This window comes from Mobula hypostoma, chromosome 2 (assembly GCF_963921235.1).
Source record: "Mobula hypostoma chromosome 2, sMobHyp1.1, whole genome shotgun sequence".
NCBI lineage: Eukaryota > Metazoa > Chordata > Chondrichthyes > Myliobatiformes > Myliobatidae > Mobula > Mobula hypostoma.
In genome coordinates this window covers 26,599,909-26,619,909 of record NC_086098.1, presented here as the reverse complement: position 1 = coordinate 26,619,909, position 20,001 = coordinate 26,599,909, and the positions used below count along the sequence as shown (strand labels likewise).

Here is a 20,001-nt window from a genome sequence, read left to right as displayed (position 1 = left end):
GTGAGGCTCTCTTATTTTCCTTCTATAACTGAGACCTTGATAGTTGTTGACTGTTTTTGTTGCAGTAACTTCAGGCAATTTTTTATTATTGTAAAGAGTATTATTCGGAAACACTATAATCCAGAGAAATGTAAACAATTTTAATTATCAGTTTCAAAAGGAAAACTTTTCATCTAGAGTTCAATAATTATTTTTATCAGTGACATGATTTATTAATATTTCACTTTTTGTGTGTATAGATTCCTTATGGGCATATTAATAAAGGATAAATGTAAGAACCTTTTGCTAGCAAAGTTAATGAACATGAGTCTTGAAGCTATATCTTTGTGGCTGGCCTCATTAGCTGTGATTTACTGTATTAACAATTATTTGCAGGTTGAACCAAAATTATTTTTTTTTTAAATTTCCTTTAACATTTGTTATAACTCATTGCCTTTGATTATTCCTGAGAGAAAATAGCTGTCTCCTAATAGATAAATAGCCTCAAAATTATATCTTGGAGTATTGGTATACAAATGTCAAGCATTTATGAAACATTCCTTTTGTTCATTTTAATCAAGGTGTTAATCCATTTAAAAGAAACTAATTATTATTCTGTTTAGATATCAGATCAGAAAATGCCACACTACCATAATGAACAATAATTTCTGGGCTAATTTCATTTACATGACAAAGAGTTCCAACTATGTGTTTTCACAGATTTCAATTTTGTTCCCCTTCCGATTAAATGGCAGAAAATAAGAGTATCCAATAAATGAACACATTATTAATAGTAACACCGGTTTTACATATTACCTTTTGATAATGGACAATTTTGACTGAGATTGCTTGTTTTTGTTTTCCACAGGGTATTTTTGTCTTGGGTTTGCCATACGCTGTTCTTCATAGTGGATATGTCGGGTTGCTTCTCATCACGTTAGCTGCTGTCATTTGCTGCTACACTGGTAAAATTCTCATCGCCTGCCTGTACGAAGAGAACGAAGAGGGGCGGAGTGTCAGAGTGAGGACATCATATGAAGACATTGCCAATGCCTGCTGCAAGCAACTATTCCCTAAACTGGGAGGCAAAATTGTTAATTTTGCTCAGGTGGCTGAACTAATTATGACTTGCATTCTGTATTTGGTGGTAAGTGGGAATCTCATGGTCCACAGTTTCCCACAAATCCCAGTGTCAGAGGAAACCTGGTTTGTGATTGCCATTGTGATGTTGGTCCCATGTATTTTTATAGAAAATCTTCAAATTGTATCGAAGCTGAGTCTCCTTTGTTCTGTTGTTCATCTTGTTGTTCTGTGCATTATCATTACTTACTGCATGATGCAAATGGGGAAGTGGTCCTGGAGAAAGGTAAAATTTTCAGTGGATTTTGAAAAGTTTTTGGTTTCTGTGGGGGTGATTATTTTCAGCTACACTTCACAGATTTTCTTGCCCGCTCTGGAAGGCAGCATGAAAAACAGGGGCAACTTTGAGTGCATGTTGAACTGGACACACATGGCTGCATGTGTTTTTAAAACAGTGTTTGCCCTTGTCTCATTTGTAACCTGGGGCAATGAAATGAAGGAAGTAATCACGGATAATTTGCCATTTAACCTGCGGATGTTGGTGAATGTATGCTTGGTGGCCAAGGCCCTCCTTTCCTATCCACTGCCCTTTTATGCAGCTGCTGAAGTTGTACAAAGTAGCATTTTCAATCCAAGTTCAAGGGCTGGAAATTCTCAGGTTTGGCCACTGGTGATACGAGGCTGTTTATTGATGTTAACCCTTCTATTGGCTGTGCTAATGCCACATTTTGCCTTTCTCATGGGGCTAACGGGCAGTGTTACAGGGGCTGTCATGACTTTTCTCCTTCCTTCACTTTTTCACCTGAAGCTCCTCTGGGATAAATTGGGCAATCTTGAAAGATTCTTGGACATTTCCATCTTTCTCCTTGGATCACTATGCAGCCTTTCTGGGATCTTCTGTTCAGTGAAGGAGGTAGTTGATGCTTTCAAAGGCAGCTAAGTCCAAGGCGGCAGTTGCTTGCTGTTTTTCCTACTTCTTATCATGTACATTTAAAGGATAAAATAAAGACCAAATTTAGCCACATGCATGACAGCTACTATGGGCTAGTAAAGTACAATCATTAGCCACTTAATAGACCACAAGACCATAAGATATAGGAGCAAGATTAGGCCATTTGGCCCATTGAGTCTGCTCTGCTGTTTCATCATGGCCGATCGAATTTTCCTCTCAACCTCAATCTCCCGCCTTCTCCCTGTATTCCTTCATGCTCTGACCAATCAAGAACTTGTCAACCTTTGCCTAAAATATACATAAAGACTTTGCCTCCACAGCTGCATGTGGCAAAGAATTCTACAGATTCACCACTCTCTGGCTGAAGAAATTCCTCCTAGTCTCTGTTCTAAAGGAAGCACCTCTATTCTGATGCTGTGTTCTCTGTCTGGTCTTATACTCTTCCAAAATAGGAAACATCCTCTCCACATCCACTCTATCAAGGTCTTTCACTATTCGATAGGTTTCAATGAGGTCACCCATCATTCTTCTGAATTCTAGTGAATACAGGCCCAGAGCCATCAGACGCTCTTCATATGACAAGCCATTCTTTCCTGGAATCATTGTCGTGAACCTCCTTTAAACCCTCTCCAGTTTCAGCTCATCCTTTCTCAGATAAGGGGTCCAAATTGCTCACAATACTCCAAGTGAGGCCTCACCAGTGCTTTATAAAGTCTCAAAATTACATCTTGCTTTTATATTCTAGTCCCCTTGAAATGAATGCTAACATTGCACTTGCCTTCCTCACCTCAGACTCAACCTGCAAATTAACCTTTAGGGAATCCTGCACAAGGATTCTGAAGTCCTTTGTCCCTCAGTTTTTGGTATTTTCTCTCCATTTAGAAAATAGTCAACCCTTTCATTTCTTTTACCAAAGTGCATGACCGTACACTTCCCAACACTGTATTCCATCTGCCATTTCTTTGCCCATTTTCCTAATCTAAGTCCTTCTGCAGCCTCTCTACTTCCTTAAAATAAGCTGCCCTTTCATCTATCTTCATATCATCTGCAAACTTTGCAACAAACCCCTCAATTCCATCATCCAAATCATTGACAAATAAAGTAAAAAGAATCAGACCCCTGTGGAATGTCACTAGTCACCGGCAGCCAGCAAGAAAAGGCTCCCTTTATTTCCAGTCTTTGCCTCCTGCCAATCAGCCACTGCTTTATCCATGTTAGAATATTTCCTGTCATACTATGGGCTCGTAGCTTGTTAAGCAGCCTCATGTATGTCATCTTGTCGAATGCCTTCTGAAAATCCAAGTACACAACATCAACCAATTCTCCTTTATCCCTCCTGCTTGTTACTTCTTCAAAGAATTCCAACAGGTTTGTCAGGAAAGGACTTTCCTTTGAGGAAGCCATGCTGAATATGACCTATTTTATCATGTGCCTCCAAATATCCTGAGACCGCATCCTTAATAACCAACTCCAACATCTTCCCAACCACTGAGATCAGACTAACTGGCCTATAATTTTCTTTCTTTGGCCTCTCTCCCTTCTTGAAGAGTGGAGTGACATTTGTAATTTTCCAGTCTTCCGAAACCATTCCAGAGTCTAGTGATTCCTGAAAGATTATGACCAATGCCTACACAATCTCTTTAGCCACCTTTTTCATAACTCTGGGATGTACACCATCTGGTCCAGTTGACACCTGGAACTTCCACCATACTGCTAGTGTCTTTCACAGTGAAGACTGATGCAAAATACTTCTTCAGTTCATCCGCTATTTATTTGTCCATCATTATTACCTCTCCAGTATCGTTTTCCAGCAGTCCGATATCCACTCTCACCTCCAGTACCTCATAAAGTGATTACTGAATGTATCTGCTTGTGGTCTTCTGCTGCTGTAGCCCATCCACTTCAAGGTTCAACATGTGTGTTCAGAGATGCTCTCTGCACACCACTGTTGTAATGGAGGATTATTTGAGTTACTGTCGCCTTCCTGTCAGTTTGAACCAGTCTGGCCATTCTCCTCTGATCTCCCTCATTCGCACGGTGTTTTCACCCACAGAACTGCCACTGAGTAAATGTTTTTTTTTGCTTTTGCACCATTTTCTGTAAACTCTAGAGATTATTGTGCGTGAAAATCCCACGAGATCAGCTTTTTCTGAGATACTCAAAACACCCCGTTGGCACCGATAATCATTTCCATGATCAAAGTCACATTTCTTCCTCACTCAGATGAAAAACAACTGAACCTCCTGACCTTGTCTGCATACTTCTGTGCGTTAGGTTGCTGCCACCGGTTGACTGATTGGATAGAAAGATAGTTATAGTAAAGTACAGCACAGAAATAGGCCCTTCAGCCCATCTAGCCCATGCTGAGATCATTTAAACTGCCTACTCCCATCAAGCTGCACCAGGACCACAACCCTCCATACCCCGACTATCCATGTATCTATCCAAATGTTGAAATTGAGCTCACATGCACTACTGGTGCTGGCAGTTCATTACATACTCTCATGACCCTCCAAGTGAAGAAGTTTCCCCTCATGTTCTCCTTAAATTTTTCACATCTCACCCATAACCCGTGACCTGTGGTTATAATCCCACCCAACTTCAGTGGAAAAAGCCTGCTTGCATTTACCCTATCTACACCCCTCATAATTTTGTATACCTCCATCAAATCACCTCTCAATCTTCTATATTCTGAGGAATAAAGTCCTAAACTATTCAATCTTCCTTTATAACTCAGGACCTCTGGACCCAGCAACATCCGTGTAAATTTTCTCTGTATTCTTTCAACCTTTGGCTTATGAAGGCCTATGTGCCAAAAGCTTTCAATACGACCCTATCTACCTGTGATGTCACTTTCAATGAATAGTGGATCCATTTGTTTTACACACTCCTCAGTGCCCTACCATTCACTGTGAAAGACCTACCCTGTTTGGTCCTACCAAAATGCACCACTTTGTACTTCTCTGCATTAAATTCCATCTGCCACTTTTCCAGCTGATGCAGATCCCTCTACAAGCCTTAAAAGCTTTCTTGCTGTCCACTACACCCTTAATCTTGGTGCCATCCACAAATTCATGGATCCACCGATCCCTGCATCATTCAACTCGTCACAGCCTCCATTCACAGAAGCAACCATCTACTACAACTCTCTGGCTTCTCCCACAAAGCCGATGTCTAATCCAATTTGCTACCTCATCTTGAATGCTGAGCTACTGAATCTTCTTGAGCAACCTCCCTTGCTAAAGTCCATGTACAGAACATCCACTTTCCTAGCAAGTTCCTCGAAAGACTCCATAGGATTGGTTAGACATGACTTACCACATATAAGACCATGCTGATTATCCTTAAACAGTTCATGTCTATCCAAATACTTATATACCCAGTCCCTTAGAATACCTTCCAATAATTTCCCACTACTGATGTTGAACTCACCAATCCTGGTTTAAGCCTAGAGCCCTTCTAAAACAGTGCAACAACAATACTGTAGTATCTCCCCTGTTGCTAGGGATGATTTGAATATCTCTTTTGAGGCCCCGGTAATTTCTGCACTTGCCTCCCATAGGGTCTGAGTCAATACGCTGTCAAGCCCTAGGGATTTATCCACCCTGATTTGCCTCTGGACAGCAAGCATTCCTCCTGTGTAATCTGTCCATGATGTTGATCCTGCTTTGCTTCATTTCTATAGACACTGAGTCCATTTCATGAGTAAATACAGATGCAAAAAATTTATTTAAGATCTCCACCATCTCTTTTGGCTCCACGTGTGGATTACCATTCTACTCTTTCAGGGGACCAGTTTTCTCCCTTGCAACCCTTTTGCTCTTAACATATCTGTAAAATCCCTTATGATTCTGCTTCACCTAGTCTGCTAGAGTAACCTCATGCCTTCTCTTGCATATCTTATACTGCATAAGCACCTCATTTGTTCCTATCTGCCTATACCTGCTATACACCCCTTTTTTTCTTCACCAGAGTCCCAATATCTCTTGAAAATCAATGTTCCCTACACTTGTTATCTTTCCATTTTATTTTGACAGACACATACAAGCTTTGTACATTCAAAATTTTACTTTTGACAGACTCCCACTTACCAAGTACACCTTTGCCAGAAATCAGCTTGTCTGAATTCACACTTGCCAGACCGTTTTTGATCCCATCAAAATTGGCCTTTCTCCAATTTAGAATCTCAACCCGTAGACCAGACCTATCTCTTTGCATACTTACTTCAAAATGAATGGCATAGTGTCACTGGATGCAAAGTGTTCTTTCATCAGCTCTGTCTCATCCCCTAATAGCAGATCCAATATTGCATACTCTCTCATTCGGACTTCTCTGTACTGATTAAGGAAACTTTCCTAAACACGTTTGACAAATTTTATCCCATCTAGTCCTTTTAGTCTCAGTCAATGTGTGGAAAGTTAAATCACCTACTATAACAACCTTATGTTTCTTGAAACACTGCACTCTCTCTATAAATTTGTTCCTTTAAATCTCTTGGACTATTGAGTGGTTTGAAATATAGTCCCATTAACATGGTCATAGCTTTCTTATTTCTTGGTAACACCCATACTGCCTCACTAAACGAGTTCTCCATTCTGTCCCGACTGAGCACTGCTGTGACATTTTCCCTGACTGGTAACCCCACCCTTTCCACTCTGTCGCACCTCAAACAATTGAACCCCAGAATATTAAGCTGCCTGTCCTGCCCTCCTGTAATCAAGTCTCACTAATGGCTGCAATATCATAATTCCAGGCATATTCCAGGTAATTGCTACAGGGATACTCTGCACTGGCTCCTTAACCCCTTTCCCATTCCCAACTGTCAACCAGTCTCCTGTGTCCTACACCTTGGGTGTAACTAACTCTCCATATGTCCTGTCAGTCACACCCTCAGTCTCCTGAATGATGTTGACTTCATCCAATTCCAGCTCCAACTCCTTAACACAGATTGTTAGAAGCTGCAGCAGGATGCACTTTTCACAGCTGTAGTCATCAAGGAAACTGGAGGCCTCCCTGCCTTCCCACATCCCATATGAGGAGCATTCCACTATCCTGCCTGGCATCCCTATGGTCTAAACTGAGCAAATGTAAAAAAGGGAGGGGAAAAGACTCTACCTACAGCTTAGTTTGTCTTCTCTAACTGAAGCCTCAAAGAGCTAAAGCCTAAAAATCTCCACTCTAACTCTGACCACTCCAGTGATGGCCACTCCGCTTGCCCCTGCCTTACTTTAATTTGTTCTTACTAATCAATCCTGATCTCTGATTGGCCACTGCTCAAAGCTCCAAAATTGTCATGAGTCGCTGCCTTTTCTACTTGATCAGCGAACCTGTATGAGCTGTGTCCACTCAGTCCTCTGATCTCTCCAGTTGGTTGCTGCTCAAAGCTCCAAAACTGACATGATTCATGGCCTTTTCTACTTGATCACTGAATATGAGTAAACAATGTCCTCTCAGGCTTTCGATCTCTCTGGTTGTCCATTGCTTAAAGTATTAATGATATTTGCAATAATGAGCTGGTGAACAGGTGTATCTAATGAAGTGGCCACTAAGTGTATATTTTGGTGGCTGCATTTCATGCTAAATAGTTCTCATCCAATAAACAATCTATGGTAGCTTGTCAGGTTTGGGACTAGACAGCCTGCTGGGCCTGTCATTTGCTCAGTTTTGTGGAAGGATATGGAAAGCTCAGGAGTATTTTTATGGCTTTGAAGGAGGATAGTCAAAGGTAGAAAGTACAGGGGTTTCTTTGTGTGACACAGATGAGCACATCCTGGCCCCATATCTGATGTGCCTCTGAAAGGCAGGGTGTTCTTAGTGAGTATAGTATTAAAAAAAAGGTTCGAATGATCATTTATTATGAATGCATGCATCCATACACAACTCTGAAAATTGTCTTCTCAAGACAGCCACAAAGCAAAGAAACATCAAACCCACCCCCCCCCCACCCCCAGCACAAAAAAGAATGGCATCCTGATCATCAACCCTCAAAACCTTCCTCCCCCTGAACAAAACAGAACAGGAACATTGACCCTCCCCCCACACACCCCCAAAAATAACCCCTCCCCTGCACAAAAAAAACTAACAGAACACAACAAAACATCAACACTCCCCTCGCACAACAAAACAGAGAATATAAAAACCGTTAAGTCTGGAAAAAGTCCACAATCCATTTGTCCAATCCATAAACACAGAACCACGATACCATCCTCCAATATCACCGACGTGTTATTTATTCATGTTATTTATTGCATTGAGGAAGGTCTCCAAAATTCACCAACCTTTGATTGCAGTCGTGGCCTCATCCACCCTTGAAAGCAGTGCCGTTAAGGTCGTGCAGGATCAGTCTGCACCAGTTAAAATAAATTAAATTGTCCCACTGCAGAGAAACTGTGACAGACAATACATAATGCATTTTCTTTCATTTACCAATCTCAAACTTCTTAAAAGGCTATTCAAATCATCTAAAGCCACTCAGGAGCATATGCTTTGCATGACAAGATCTGCTCCAAACTTTATCATATTCTTCCCTCCTATTTTCTGCAAAAGCCTATCTGTATCCTATCTGCATGAAAATTTGTTTATATAAAAAAAATCTAAGTAAGCTGTAAATAATACTCAATGTTCATGGGCTTGTAACTAGTCTAATGTTGAATAATAAATTCTCATTGTATTCCGTGTGAAATGTCCAATGAATTGAACTGTTTATTTAACCATAATGAAAACAGCAAAAATTGTCTTTGTTCACTTACAGTAGTTAACATGACGAAAGCATAAGAAGCCAGCTCTCATTATTCTATCATGTTCTATCAGCCAGCATTATACTGAAGTTGTTTTGCATAACTGCTTGTGACTGCTAACACTCTCAAGGCATGATTCGAATCTTATTTGTAATTTCTTAATAAATGCATCTGCACCACAAATAATTGGAAGCAGAAGCTTATATTGAAAATATAATCCCTGTACAATTTTCTTTACAGTAGGCTTATGAATAGTTTTCAACCCTGGAATTGTTTGGCCCTTCTCTGCTGTTAAGTACCTTACATTAGCTCAGCCTCTCATCTAGCAGCTTCATTAGAACCACATAACGAAGTAATACACTGCAAACTTTCTAGAAGAGGGCTAGCTCAGCATATTGTAGACAAACGTAATTGGTGGAAATGTACATAATTCACAACCACCGAGATTGAGTGGGGGTTTCACTTTAAGAGGCTGGTCTGGCGTGATGTTGTTACCACGTTTTGTGTTCAGTGTTTGGATTGCAATAAATGAGTTGCCACGATTTTGCTTAAACCTAAAACGCCTACGCCGTTTTATTTGTGAAAACCTACAATATCACCGTGATGCTGTGAGGAAACCTTCTACCTTCACAGTACTCACGATGAGAAACCAAAGCAATATCAATAGTACTGTGGGCTTGAACGCCATGGGTATTAAATGTCTGCATTCGCATGTGTGTAATTCTGTTTTAATCATTCACTTGTACAATGTGTGAAACATTTTGACTCTCAGGGTTACATTTTCATTTTCATTTCTTTGGAGCTAGTCTGACAGTGAAATCTATTTGCCCTTTATAAAACTCAATGTCCAGCCATCCTTAACAAGTGAAAATTAGGTTAGCTTTACAAGAGGCAAGGAATCTATTCTGCCGTAACTATGAAAATGTTCACATGCCTGTGAGAAGGAATTTATATAAACCCACTTAACTATTTTACTGTGACATACCAACAAAGACATAACGCGTATAATATATGTGTAGTCATATTTTGTATTTCTTGATGCAAGTTTAAACCATTGGTTGCTATACGGATTGAGAAGCCATCTAAACCACCTTGTTTGTGAGTGGGGATTTAAAGAAAGAAAGGTAATGGGAGAATGAAAGGAAGGAAGTAAAGGAGGGAAGGTTGAGTAAAGGGGAAGTAGCAGTGAATGTAAAGAGGTAAAAGGATAAAGAGGGAGGAATGGGAAGAAGGAGAAAGCCACAGATAGGGTAGAGTTCAGTGAGAGAGCAGTGGGGAAGTCAACAAATACTTAAGTTTGTTTCTGTAAAGATTTGGAAGAATAGAGGAAGACTGAGGGAAGAAAAAGTGTCAATTTGAAATGCAGTAGGGGAAAGAAATTTGGAATGGGCAATGTCACCTGCATTTGACAAAGAGGAGCTTGAATATTGATACATTAGAACGTGATTTATAGCGTTTAAAGTGAAATCAAGTGACAACATGACTTTGGTTCCAGATGAGCTCAATGCCTTCTATGCTCACTTAGGACCATCAAAATATGGAGGAACCATCATGCTCTCTTACAGCCCCCGATGATGAGGTTGAAAGTCAAGAGAGTGGTTGTAAATGGTTGCCTCTGACTGGAGGCCTGTGGCTAGTGGCGTACCACAGGGATTAGTGCTGGGTCTGTTGTTGTGTGTCATCTACATCAATGATCTGGATGATAATGTGGTAAACTCGATTCGCAAATTTGCAGATGACACTATGACTGGGGTTGTAGTGGACACCAAGGAAGACTATCAAAGCTTGTAGTGGGATCTGGACCAACTCGAAAAACAGGCTGAAAACTGGCAGATGGAATTTAATGCAGACAAGTGTAAGGTGTTATACTTTGGAGGACCAACCAGGTAGGTCTTACACAGTGAACAGTAGGGTACTGAGGAGCGTGGATGAAGATGAAGTAGTAAATTGGATTCGACTTCATCTTGAATACCAAGTGACTGAACCTTCATGATCAACGTCCAATTCAGAACCTTGTCAACGACCTTGTTAAAGTGCACGTAGACAACATCCACTGCCTTGCCTTCATCAACTTTCCTGGTAACGTCCTCAAAAAACTCGAGGATTGGTTCGTCACGTTAACTATCCCTAATCAGTCGCTATCTATCCAAACTCTTCTATAGGCGGTCCCTTAGAACACCCTCCAATAACTTACCCACTGATGATGAGAGGCTTACTGGCCTACAATTTTCTGACTTTTTCTTAGAGTCTTTCTTAAACAACAAAACAACATTAGCTATCCTCCAATCTTCCAGCACCTCAGCCCTGGCTAAGGATGTTTCAAATATCTCTGCTGGAGCCAATGCAATTTCTCCATTAGCCTCACATTGGGTTTGGGGGAAGATTTTGTTAGGCCCTGGGGATTTATCTACCCTAATTTGCCTTAACAGCAAGCACCTCTTCCTCTGTAATCTGTAAAGGTGTCAGTACCTCCAGCTGAACTCTGTCTTTTTGTGTGTTTCCCCCTAGCTGTCAGTCTGTGGTTTTGTATTGCCATGTGCTCTTGTCCCCGCTCCTGCTCTACTCCAGCCCCTGTATTACTGAGTACTCCGTCTCTCAATATTACCTGTGTTGCTGCCATCTGTGTCTCATTATGCTCCACCTATCATCTGCCTCTCTGTTTACTGCTCAGTGTATTTTAGTCCTGTTTAGTCTGTTTGTTGCCAGATTGTGCCAGTGAATTTTCCTGAGCCTTTCCAGCATTCGTATCTGTACTCCATCCATCTGAATATCGACTCTGTCTGTTTCCAGATTCTGGTTTTTGGATTTCTCAGGATGTTTTGATCTCTCCCTGAACTTTAATGTGGACTTTGTTTGCACCTCGGGATTTGTTACTCAATTAATACCACTGTGTGCACAGTACTGGACCTGCGATTGGATCCCTGCTCCAGCGCCCTGACAAAAGGATCCATGACCTTGCTGATGTTTTGCCTCACTTCGAAAGACTCTGTGTCCATCTCCAGAGTAAATACAGATGCAAACATTTCATTTAAGATCTCCCCCGTCTCTTTTGGCTCCACATGTGGATTACCACACTGATCTTCCTGAAGATCAATTTTGTCCCTTGCACTTAATACACCTGTAGAAGCCCTTAGGATTCTCCTTCACATCGTCTGCTAGAGCAACCTCATAAACACGAGAAAGTCTGCACTTGCTGGAATTCCAAAGCAGCACACACAAAATGCTGGAGGAGCTCAGCAGGTCAGGTAGCATCTATGGAATTGAATAAATAGTTGATGTTTCAGGCCGAATCCCTTCTTCAGGACTGGAAAGCAATGGGAAAGTCACCAGAATAAAAAGGTGTAGGGAGGGGAAGGAGGAAAGATAGAAGGTGTTAGGTGAAGCCAGGTAGATAGGAAAGGTCGATTTTAGCCCTCCTGATTTCCTTTATAAGTATTCTCTTGCATTTTTTAAACACCACAAGTACCTCTTTTATTCCTGCCTGCCTATAACTGCTATGCACCTCCTTCTTTTTCTTAACCAGCGCCTCAATATCTCTAATAAACTAAGGCTCCCTAAAACTGTTATCCTTGCCTTTTATTCTGACAGAAACATGCAAATTATGTTCTCTCAACCTTTAACTTTTGAAGGCTTCCCACTTACCAATTACACCTTTGCCAGAAAACACCTATCCCAATCCATGCTTGTCAGGTCCTTTCTGATCCCATCAAAATTGGCTTTTCTCCAATTTAGGATCTCAACCAGAGGACTAGCCCTATCTTTTTCCACAATTACTGTCAAACTAATGGCATTGTGTTCACTAGATGCAAAGTGTTCCCCTACACAAACTTCTGTCACCTGCCCTGTCTCATTTCATAATAGGAGATCTAGTATCGCGCTCTCTTTAGCTAGTACTTCTATGTACTGATTCTATGAAACTTTCCTGACCACATTTGCCAAGCTCTTTCCCAACTAGCCCTTCTACAGTATGGGAGACCCAGTCGATATGTAGAAAGTTAAAATCAACTGCTATCACAACCTTATGCTTCTTGCAGCAGTCTGTGATCCCTCTACAAATTTGTTCCTCGAAATCCCATGGCCAGTTAGATGATCAATAATATAATCACATTAACATATCGATATGTGTAACTAGGGGGCCATGCACAATCCAGATTTGATGGGGACAGCCATGAGAAGCGCAGAAGAACATCTGGAGTAACCTCTGAAATGCCTGCTTCGCTGCCGCTGCTACTGTGCGATTGAGAATCTCCAGAGACGAAGGCTCCAAATCCTCGGCTTTGTGTATCGCCTGTTGCCAGGGCTGGGGTCGAAACACTCGGCAGAGATGGTGCTTAGTGCTCGGTGTCAAATAGGTGGTCGGAGGCTCAGATTTTTTTGATGGACTTGGAGTCGGACTGTGGTCGGATGCTTCTGGGATGCTGCATCGGCAGGTTGGCGGCGCTGGAGGTTCACCGTCTGCATGAGATGATGGGACTTTCGAGAGACTCTGAGACTTTTACTGTGCCATGGTCTGTTTTTATCAAATTATGGTATTGCTTTGCACTGTTGTAACTATATGTTATAATTATGTGGTTTTTGTTAGTGTTTGAGTCAGTTTGTCATGTGTTTTCGTGATATCACTCTGGAAAAAGATTTTTATCATTTCTTAATGCATGCATTACTAAATGACAATAAAAGGGGACTGTGTGTCCTCATAATCTAAATCATAATCATAACAAGGTCATGCCTTTCTTATTGCTCAGTTCTACCCATAAAGCCTCACTAGAAGAGCTCTCCAGTCAGTCCTGACTAAGCACTGCAGTGACATTTTCCCAGACTAGTAATGCCTCCCTTGCTCTGTCACATCTAAAACAATGGAATCCTAGAATACTGAGCTGAGAGCCCTGTCCCTCCTGCAACCAAGTCTCAAGAATGGCTATAATGTTATAATTCCACATGCTGATCCATGCCCTAGGCTTTCCTACAATACTCCTTGCATTAAAATATATTTCAGAACATTCATTCCATCTTTTGATTCCACTTGGGGCAAAATTTAATGGCAAAAATTTCATTGTCCCTTCAAGATTTCAACATCCAACATTAACATTGGTTCCGCCTTCCAACCTAGATCTACCAGGAATTGAACAAATCGATATTAATCCAAATCCTCAAATCCTCGGCTTTGCCTGTTGCCAGAGCTGGGGTCGAAGCGCTCAGCAGAGACGGTGGTCGGTGCTTGGTGTCAGAGGGCTGGTCGGAGGCTCGACGTTTTCGGACGGACTGAGAGTCGGACTGTGGTCGTGTGCTTCCAGGATGTTGCATCGGCAAGTTTGCGGCGCTGGAAGCTCATGGCTGGGAGAGTTTTCTTCCTTCTACCATCTGCGTGAGATGTTGGGACTTTCAAGAGACTTTGAGACATTTTTTACTGTGCCCATGGTCTGTTCTTCTATCAAATTACGGTATTGCTTGCACTGTTGTAACTATATGTTATAATTATGTGTTTTTTGTCAGTTTTTCAGTCTTGGTCTGTCTTGTGTTTCTGTGATATCACACTGGAGGAACATAGTATCATTTCTTAATGCATGCATTACTAAATGACAATAAAAGAGGACTGCGTGGCCTCATAATCTAACCCTGAAGGCAAGATAAGTCCCAGTGAAATAGGCAGGAGTTGGAGCAGGAGGGAACATTGGGTGCAATGAATACAAGTCTTTCCTATTTCACTCTTTCCTTCCTTTTCCCTCCTTCCCATCACCAACTCCTTACTCCTCTTCTTTGCGTGGCAGCATGATGGCATAGCAGCTACTCCTCTGGGTGCTCCAGTTTCCTTCCAATCCCAAAATGTGCTGGTAGATTAACTAATAAACTGTCCCTTGCTGTCGTTTAAGTGGCCAAGGAATCAATGTGAGGAAGTTAGTGGTCGTGTGAGAGGGAATAAATTGCAGGGCTACAGGAGCATGAGACTAGCAATAAAGGGACTGATATAATTACCTTGCTGGAAGTCGGCCTTGATTGGATGGACTGAATGGTAACTTTGTTATTACAAGTACGCCAAGTGTATGAAAACTTGATCAGTGGGGTTGTGGGAACGTAACCTCCTGTCAACCTTACCCCATGGCAAAAAACGTCTACATTAAATTAAATCTGTAGATTTCCTTTTTTTTTTCCCAAAGACAAGGCAACTTTCCACATTTCATTGATTTAAGGAAAAATTTATTTAGTCCTTTCATCTCAATGTCATCTCACTCCCAAGATAGTAATTGTTAAGGATATTGGATATTGGTATATCCTAAATGCAAATTCCACTCTGATATCTGATGGATGCTTCGCATTATCATCAGCATCTATGAAGTCTTTACTGGAAACTACTCAGTTTGAACTCTGTCAAAGCTATCTTCAAACACCCTTTCAGTTTATCTAGTTTGCTTTATTATGTTTTCTATAACCAATTGTGGAAACAAAAGGGAAAAACATATGCAAATTGAAGAACAATTCAACTGCTGTGAAAAAAAAATCTATACATGTGCCAAAATTAGAATTTGCTAGCATATTGCCATTGTCTATGATTTGGTGATTCAGTCTGTGATTTGACCTTAACTATTCAGCTACTGAATACTTTGCATTGAATCGACAAGAAATTGATTTTTTTCTGCAAGCAAGTTTTTCAAAAAAAAATTCAGCCATTTGTGTCAGTGCTAAATGCAGTCCAAAGTGTCACAGCGCTAAAAATTCATTTAATTTAGCTTCTGAAAAGTGGGTCTTTGTACCAACGTGTTATTATTTCAACTGAATCTGTTTCCAAAGAGCTGTCATATCATAATTATACCTTTGTTACAAACAAAGAGATGAATAGTTTTTCCACAATACTCCAGATTGTGCTCTTAAAAAATAAACAAATTACTTCAAAATAGTACAAATACATTTCTGAATTTTTCTCTCAATGTCAGGTTGATTCCACTCTCATTGCATGACCGTTGTTTCGTGCCATCTCTCTGAGATGAAGATTTGATTAGCTTTGCTTCCAAGTTTCATCCTCACTTGTTTTTACATTTTAGTTCTTACTTTCTCTTTCTCACTTTCTCTACCTCAGCCTCAGGGGATATATTGTTCACCAACACCAACAAATTCCACAGACTTCTCCGGGTACATCAATATAATTCCTCTACCCACAACCCAGAGCACTGTATTCTTTTTCAGCAATTTCTGACCCTTATGCACCCATACCAACAAGTCACATTAAACCAAAATACTTTTGAGCCTTTTTTCCTTTTTTTCCAACATAAATCCAATGTTTGGCAGTTCTGTCAACCATATTGATTCTTCTCCCCCATAATTACATCCTGAATTCTTTGCCTCTCCCTACAACCCCACTAGTGTTCATCTTTTCATACTCAGTGGAATATCCTTTGCTATTTCCCATTGCACACAACTTTTCCTCATCCACTCTTTCAACATTATTGTTGGACCGTACTTTCTTTGTTACCCATATCCATCACTGACTCTTTCTTTCACAACCTCTTGTGCAAGCACAGATCATCTCATGCCCATTCCTATACTTCCTAATGTCCATGCCTCTGTAGACTTTATTAAGGTAAAACAATAATCATCTTCCTACCTAATATAATTTGCTGCTCATAATGCAATCTCAACTATGTTTATTGAAAGCAAATTAAGTAGTCCAAGACCACTATTAGGCCAGCAACTGAGGTTCTGGTTTTGAGGCACTTGGTATTCATCCAGTTCCCAAAATGACATTATTCTCCTTGGTCTCCTAAAATGGACAAAAAGAGCTTTTTGTCTAGCTACCACCTTAAAATCTCTTCTAACTTATCATTCAGATCTTACAACTTCAAATTCATTTTATTTCAGATCTTAATAATTGGTCATGCACTTTCTTATCAGCGTGAACAGGAGTGGAGAATGGTTTCTTCAGGGCCACTGTGAAAGTTGGCTCATACTTAGAATAGTTATCTCCTATTGACCTGTTGGCCCTTGGCAGGGTGGTATATTATCCTGATTTTAAGCATCTGTCCTAGTAATGTTACCATCAATAGTCTGACAGATTTTCCATGCATTCCTTCCTCTCTGTTATTTCCTATTATAATTTAAAATTCCCCTCAATCAATAAATTTCTACATTAATAGTCTATCCAACCCCAAACCTTTCCCTCCACAACCCACTTCTCCACTTCAATCTTTTATGTCTTCATTTATCTTTTAATATCTTCTCACAGTGATAAAACTACAAGAACAAGAATGAGGCTGAGCCCTTTGCTCAGTAGTGCCATGTAAAACAGAAAGGCATTTGCACATTCATCTTTGCTTCTGCATTCATTTTTATTTGTATTAATTTTCACTGCCATTATTCCACATCAAGCTTTAATAAAGTAAGCAGGAAGGAGAGGTTCATTTGATATCCAGTGATTAAGATTTTACTTTGAAAATAGTCTGGTGGGAAATTTGCTCTTGAATTGTAGAAAATTGCATCCCAAGACTCTAAAAAAGCAATAAAGAAAACACAGCCAAACTAATTTAAGTGCTTACATATGTATCATGTGAAATCTCCTGACAACTAAAGAAAGTATCTTTGTTTTAATCTAATATCATGGTTATTTATTCTGTTTGGGACTAAAACCAGTTAATAAAAGTTTGATGAGTGTATTTTTGTAATAAAAAGGTCAGAAACAAAGACATAGCCATACAAAATTAAAATCTTCATGTGACGAAACTACATTCTTCTTAAGAAAATCTTCACTGCAAGTGTAATGATTTCTATGCTTTTGATGTTGATGGCTTTAGAAATAGGTCGTGTTCAATAAATCAACTATAACTCCATAATAATCTAACACAATTTGGTAAGATTTTCTCAAATCTTTTCAGAAGTCTTCAACTTTCACTTTGTTCAAGAGGGCAAGGGGTCCATGCAGGAAAATTGGCTTTGCACTAGAAAAAGCCTGTTGAGAGAATGATGAGATAACCAATTCTTTAATGTTGCTGTTCACATTTAGGAACAGGACAACTCTGTTCTCCATTCAGTGAGATGTAAGGTGATCGTGGACAAACACAATACACTCAGCTTAAAACTGAGTCCCTTAATACCTTTGTTTATAACAAACCTATCATCTTCAAATTTAAAATTAACAGTTGACCTAGAATAAGTTGATGTTTGCAGAAGAGAATTCCAAATTATTGCTTCTCTCTGCATGTAGAAATAATTCCTGGAAGGCTTACCTTCTAAGCATGGTCTTACCATGCTTAGACCATGTCCTTTGTTTTTTTATTCATCAACCAAAATAAATAGTTACTATTCAGTGCTATCTATGCTTGAAATGTAATTCTTTCTTAAGGTATCATTAAATCTGGCCAGAACATGAATTTAAGGTAAAGACTTTTCATTTAAAGACAGTTAAACCCGGTCAACGGTTGCAGATAAAAACCTCAAACCAAAGTTTGAGTATAGATTAGTATCACTTGCTCATGTCACCAGGAGATGCAGTCCTTTATTGCGAAGGAATAAATAGAAAAAACTCTAATAGGTTTGCTGAGCATTCAGTCGAAGAATTCAGTCATAGTGAAATTGTTATGATCAAGGCCCAGTGATAGGATTTATTTTGAGGCTACTTGATCATAATTTGAAGTAGAACACGAATTAAAATTGTTTTAATGCTGTTGCCAGTGTGGTGCTTCCCTGTCATTTACTGATACACATACTGTTGGCTTCTGGAATTTAATATAAATAAGGAAAACATGCAAAGGAAATCTCATATTCATACTAACTGCGAAAACTACCATGATGGTTTTGTTTGAAAGGTTCAATTTGTCTGTAGTTCAGTCTTACCTCCGTTTTGGATGGGATTTTCTTATTCATTGGTCAAAGATCAAGAATTAACTTTATTCGCCATGGACATTTACATATATCAGGAACTTGCTGTGCTGTGTTGCTCAGGGCATGATGATCAACAAAAAACAACATTCAACAAATATATATATATAAAGTTAAAGCTTAAAGTACAGATATGGAATAAAATGTGCACAAACAACATTATAAAAAGTGGTGTATGTAGTATATATAGTGTCGTACAGTGACGGGGATAATAGATAGATGGATGGGGGGGGGGCGTTAACTAGAATGGTTGATCAAAATAACCACCTGGGGGAAAATGTTGTGAAGTTTTTGTCTTAAAAGCCCTTTAAAATTCCATCAAGGGAATGGAGGTGTAAGTCGTCCAGGGCTACCGGGAATACCTGGGAACACCTGGGAACTCGCCTGGACAATGCACTGGACTGAATTAAAACTACCGGGGATCTCTACAAGAAGGGACAGAGCTGACTGTACTTCCTGAGGTGTCGCTGGTCGTTCAATGCCTGCAGTACCCCGCTGCAGACGCTGTACAACTCAGTGGTGGCCAACATTCTACTCTACGCAGGGGCAGCATATGTCAAAAAGATCGATAAGCTCGTCAGAAAGGCGGGTTCTGATCGGCGGGTGGGGGGTGGAACTGGATTCCTTTGTGGTTGTGTCCGAGAGGAGGATGCTACAGAAGCTACAGAGCATTGTGGACGATCCCTCTCACCCCCTCCGTGATATACTGGACAAACAGAGGAGGTTGATCACTGAACGCCACAGGAAATCCTTTTTCCCCTGTGGCTGTAAGATTCTATAACTCCTCCTCCTTACGTATATAAGCAGATGGTCACATTGAACATCTGAATTTTGCAGTATTACTTTTTAATGCAGATTGTGGTTGTTTTTCATACCTCAATGCTGACATTTTGTATTTTAAAGTATATATTTCTATACTTATAAATAAGGTTTATCTTACCTTATCTTCAGCGCTCTCCAGAAGGGAGCTTTTGGAAAAGGTAATTTGTAGTGTAGGACACAGGGCCTGCTGGCATGACCACATTTATTATCTATAACTAGGTACCTTCGAAACTTTGACAGTAAGCTGTCTTTCTGAACCAATGCATTTCATACAGAGAAAATACATCCACAGAGTCGATAGATCAAGAGTTTCATGGCGATGAGGTGGTGGTGCTGAAGGCTGAGTTCGGAGGTGGTTAGCACAACGTTTTTACACTAGCAGCAACCCAGGTTCAATTCCCACAGATATTTGTAAGGAGTTTGCACATTCTTCCCAAGACACCGTGGATTTCCTTGGGGTGCTCTACTTTCCTCCCACAATCCAAAGACGTACCGGTTGGAAGGTTAACTGGTTCTTGTAAATTGTCCCGTGATTAGGTTTGGGTTAACACGGAGGTTGCTAGGTGGCAA

General features: G+C 40.3%; 1 protein-coding gene across 1 annotated transcript in view; it reads left to right on the top strand.

Moving 5' to 3' along the window:
* Positions 1-1,999, top strand: part of si:dkey-126h10.1 (vesicular inhibitory amino acid transporter) — a 45,733-nt gene extending 43,734 nt beyond the window's left edge. The window contains exon 2 of the mRNA XM_063041992.1: positions 848-1,999. Coding sequence (XP_062898062.1) covers positions 848-1,999 — 1,152 coding nt within the window. The remainder of the gene's footprint in view (positions 1-847) is intronic.
* Positions 2,000-20,001: the final 18,002 nt, after the last annotated feature.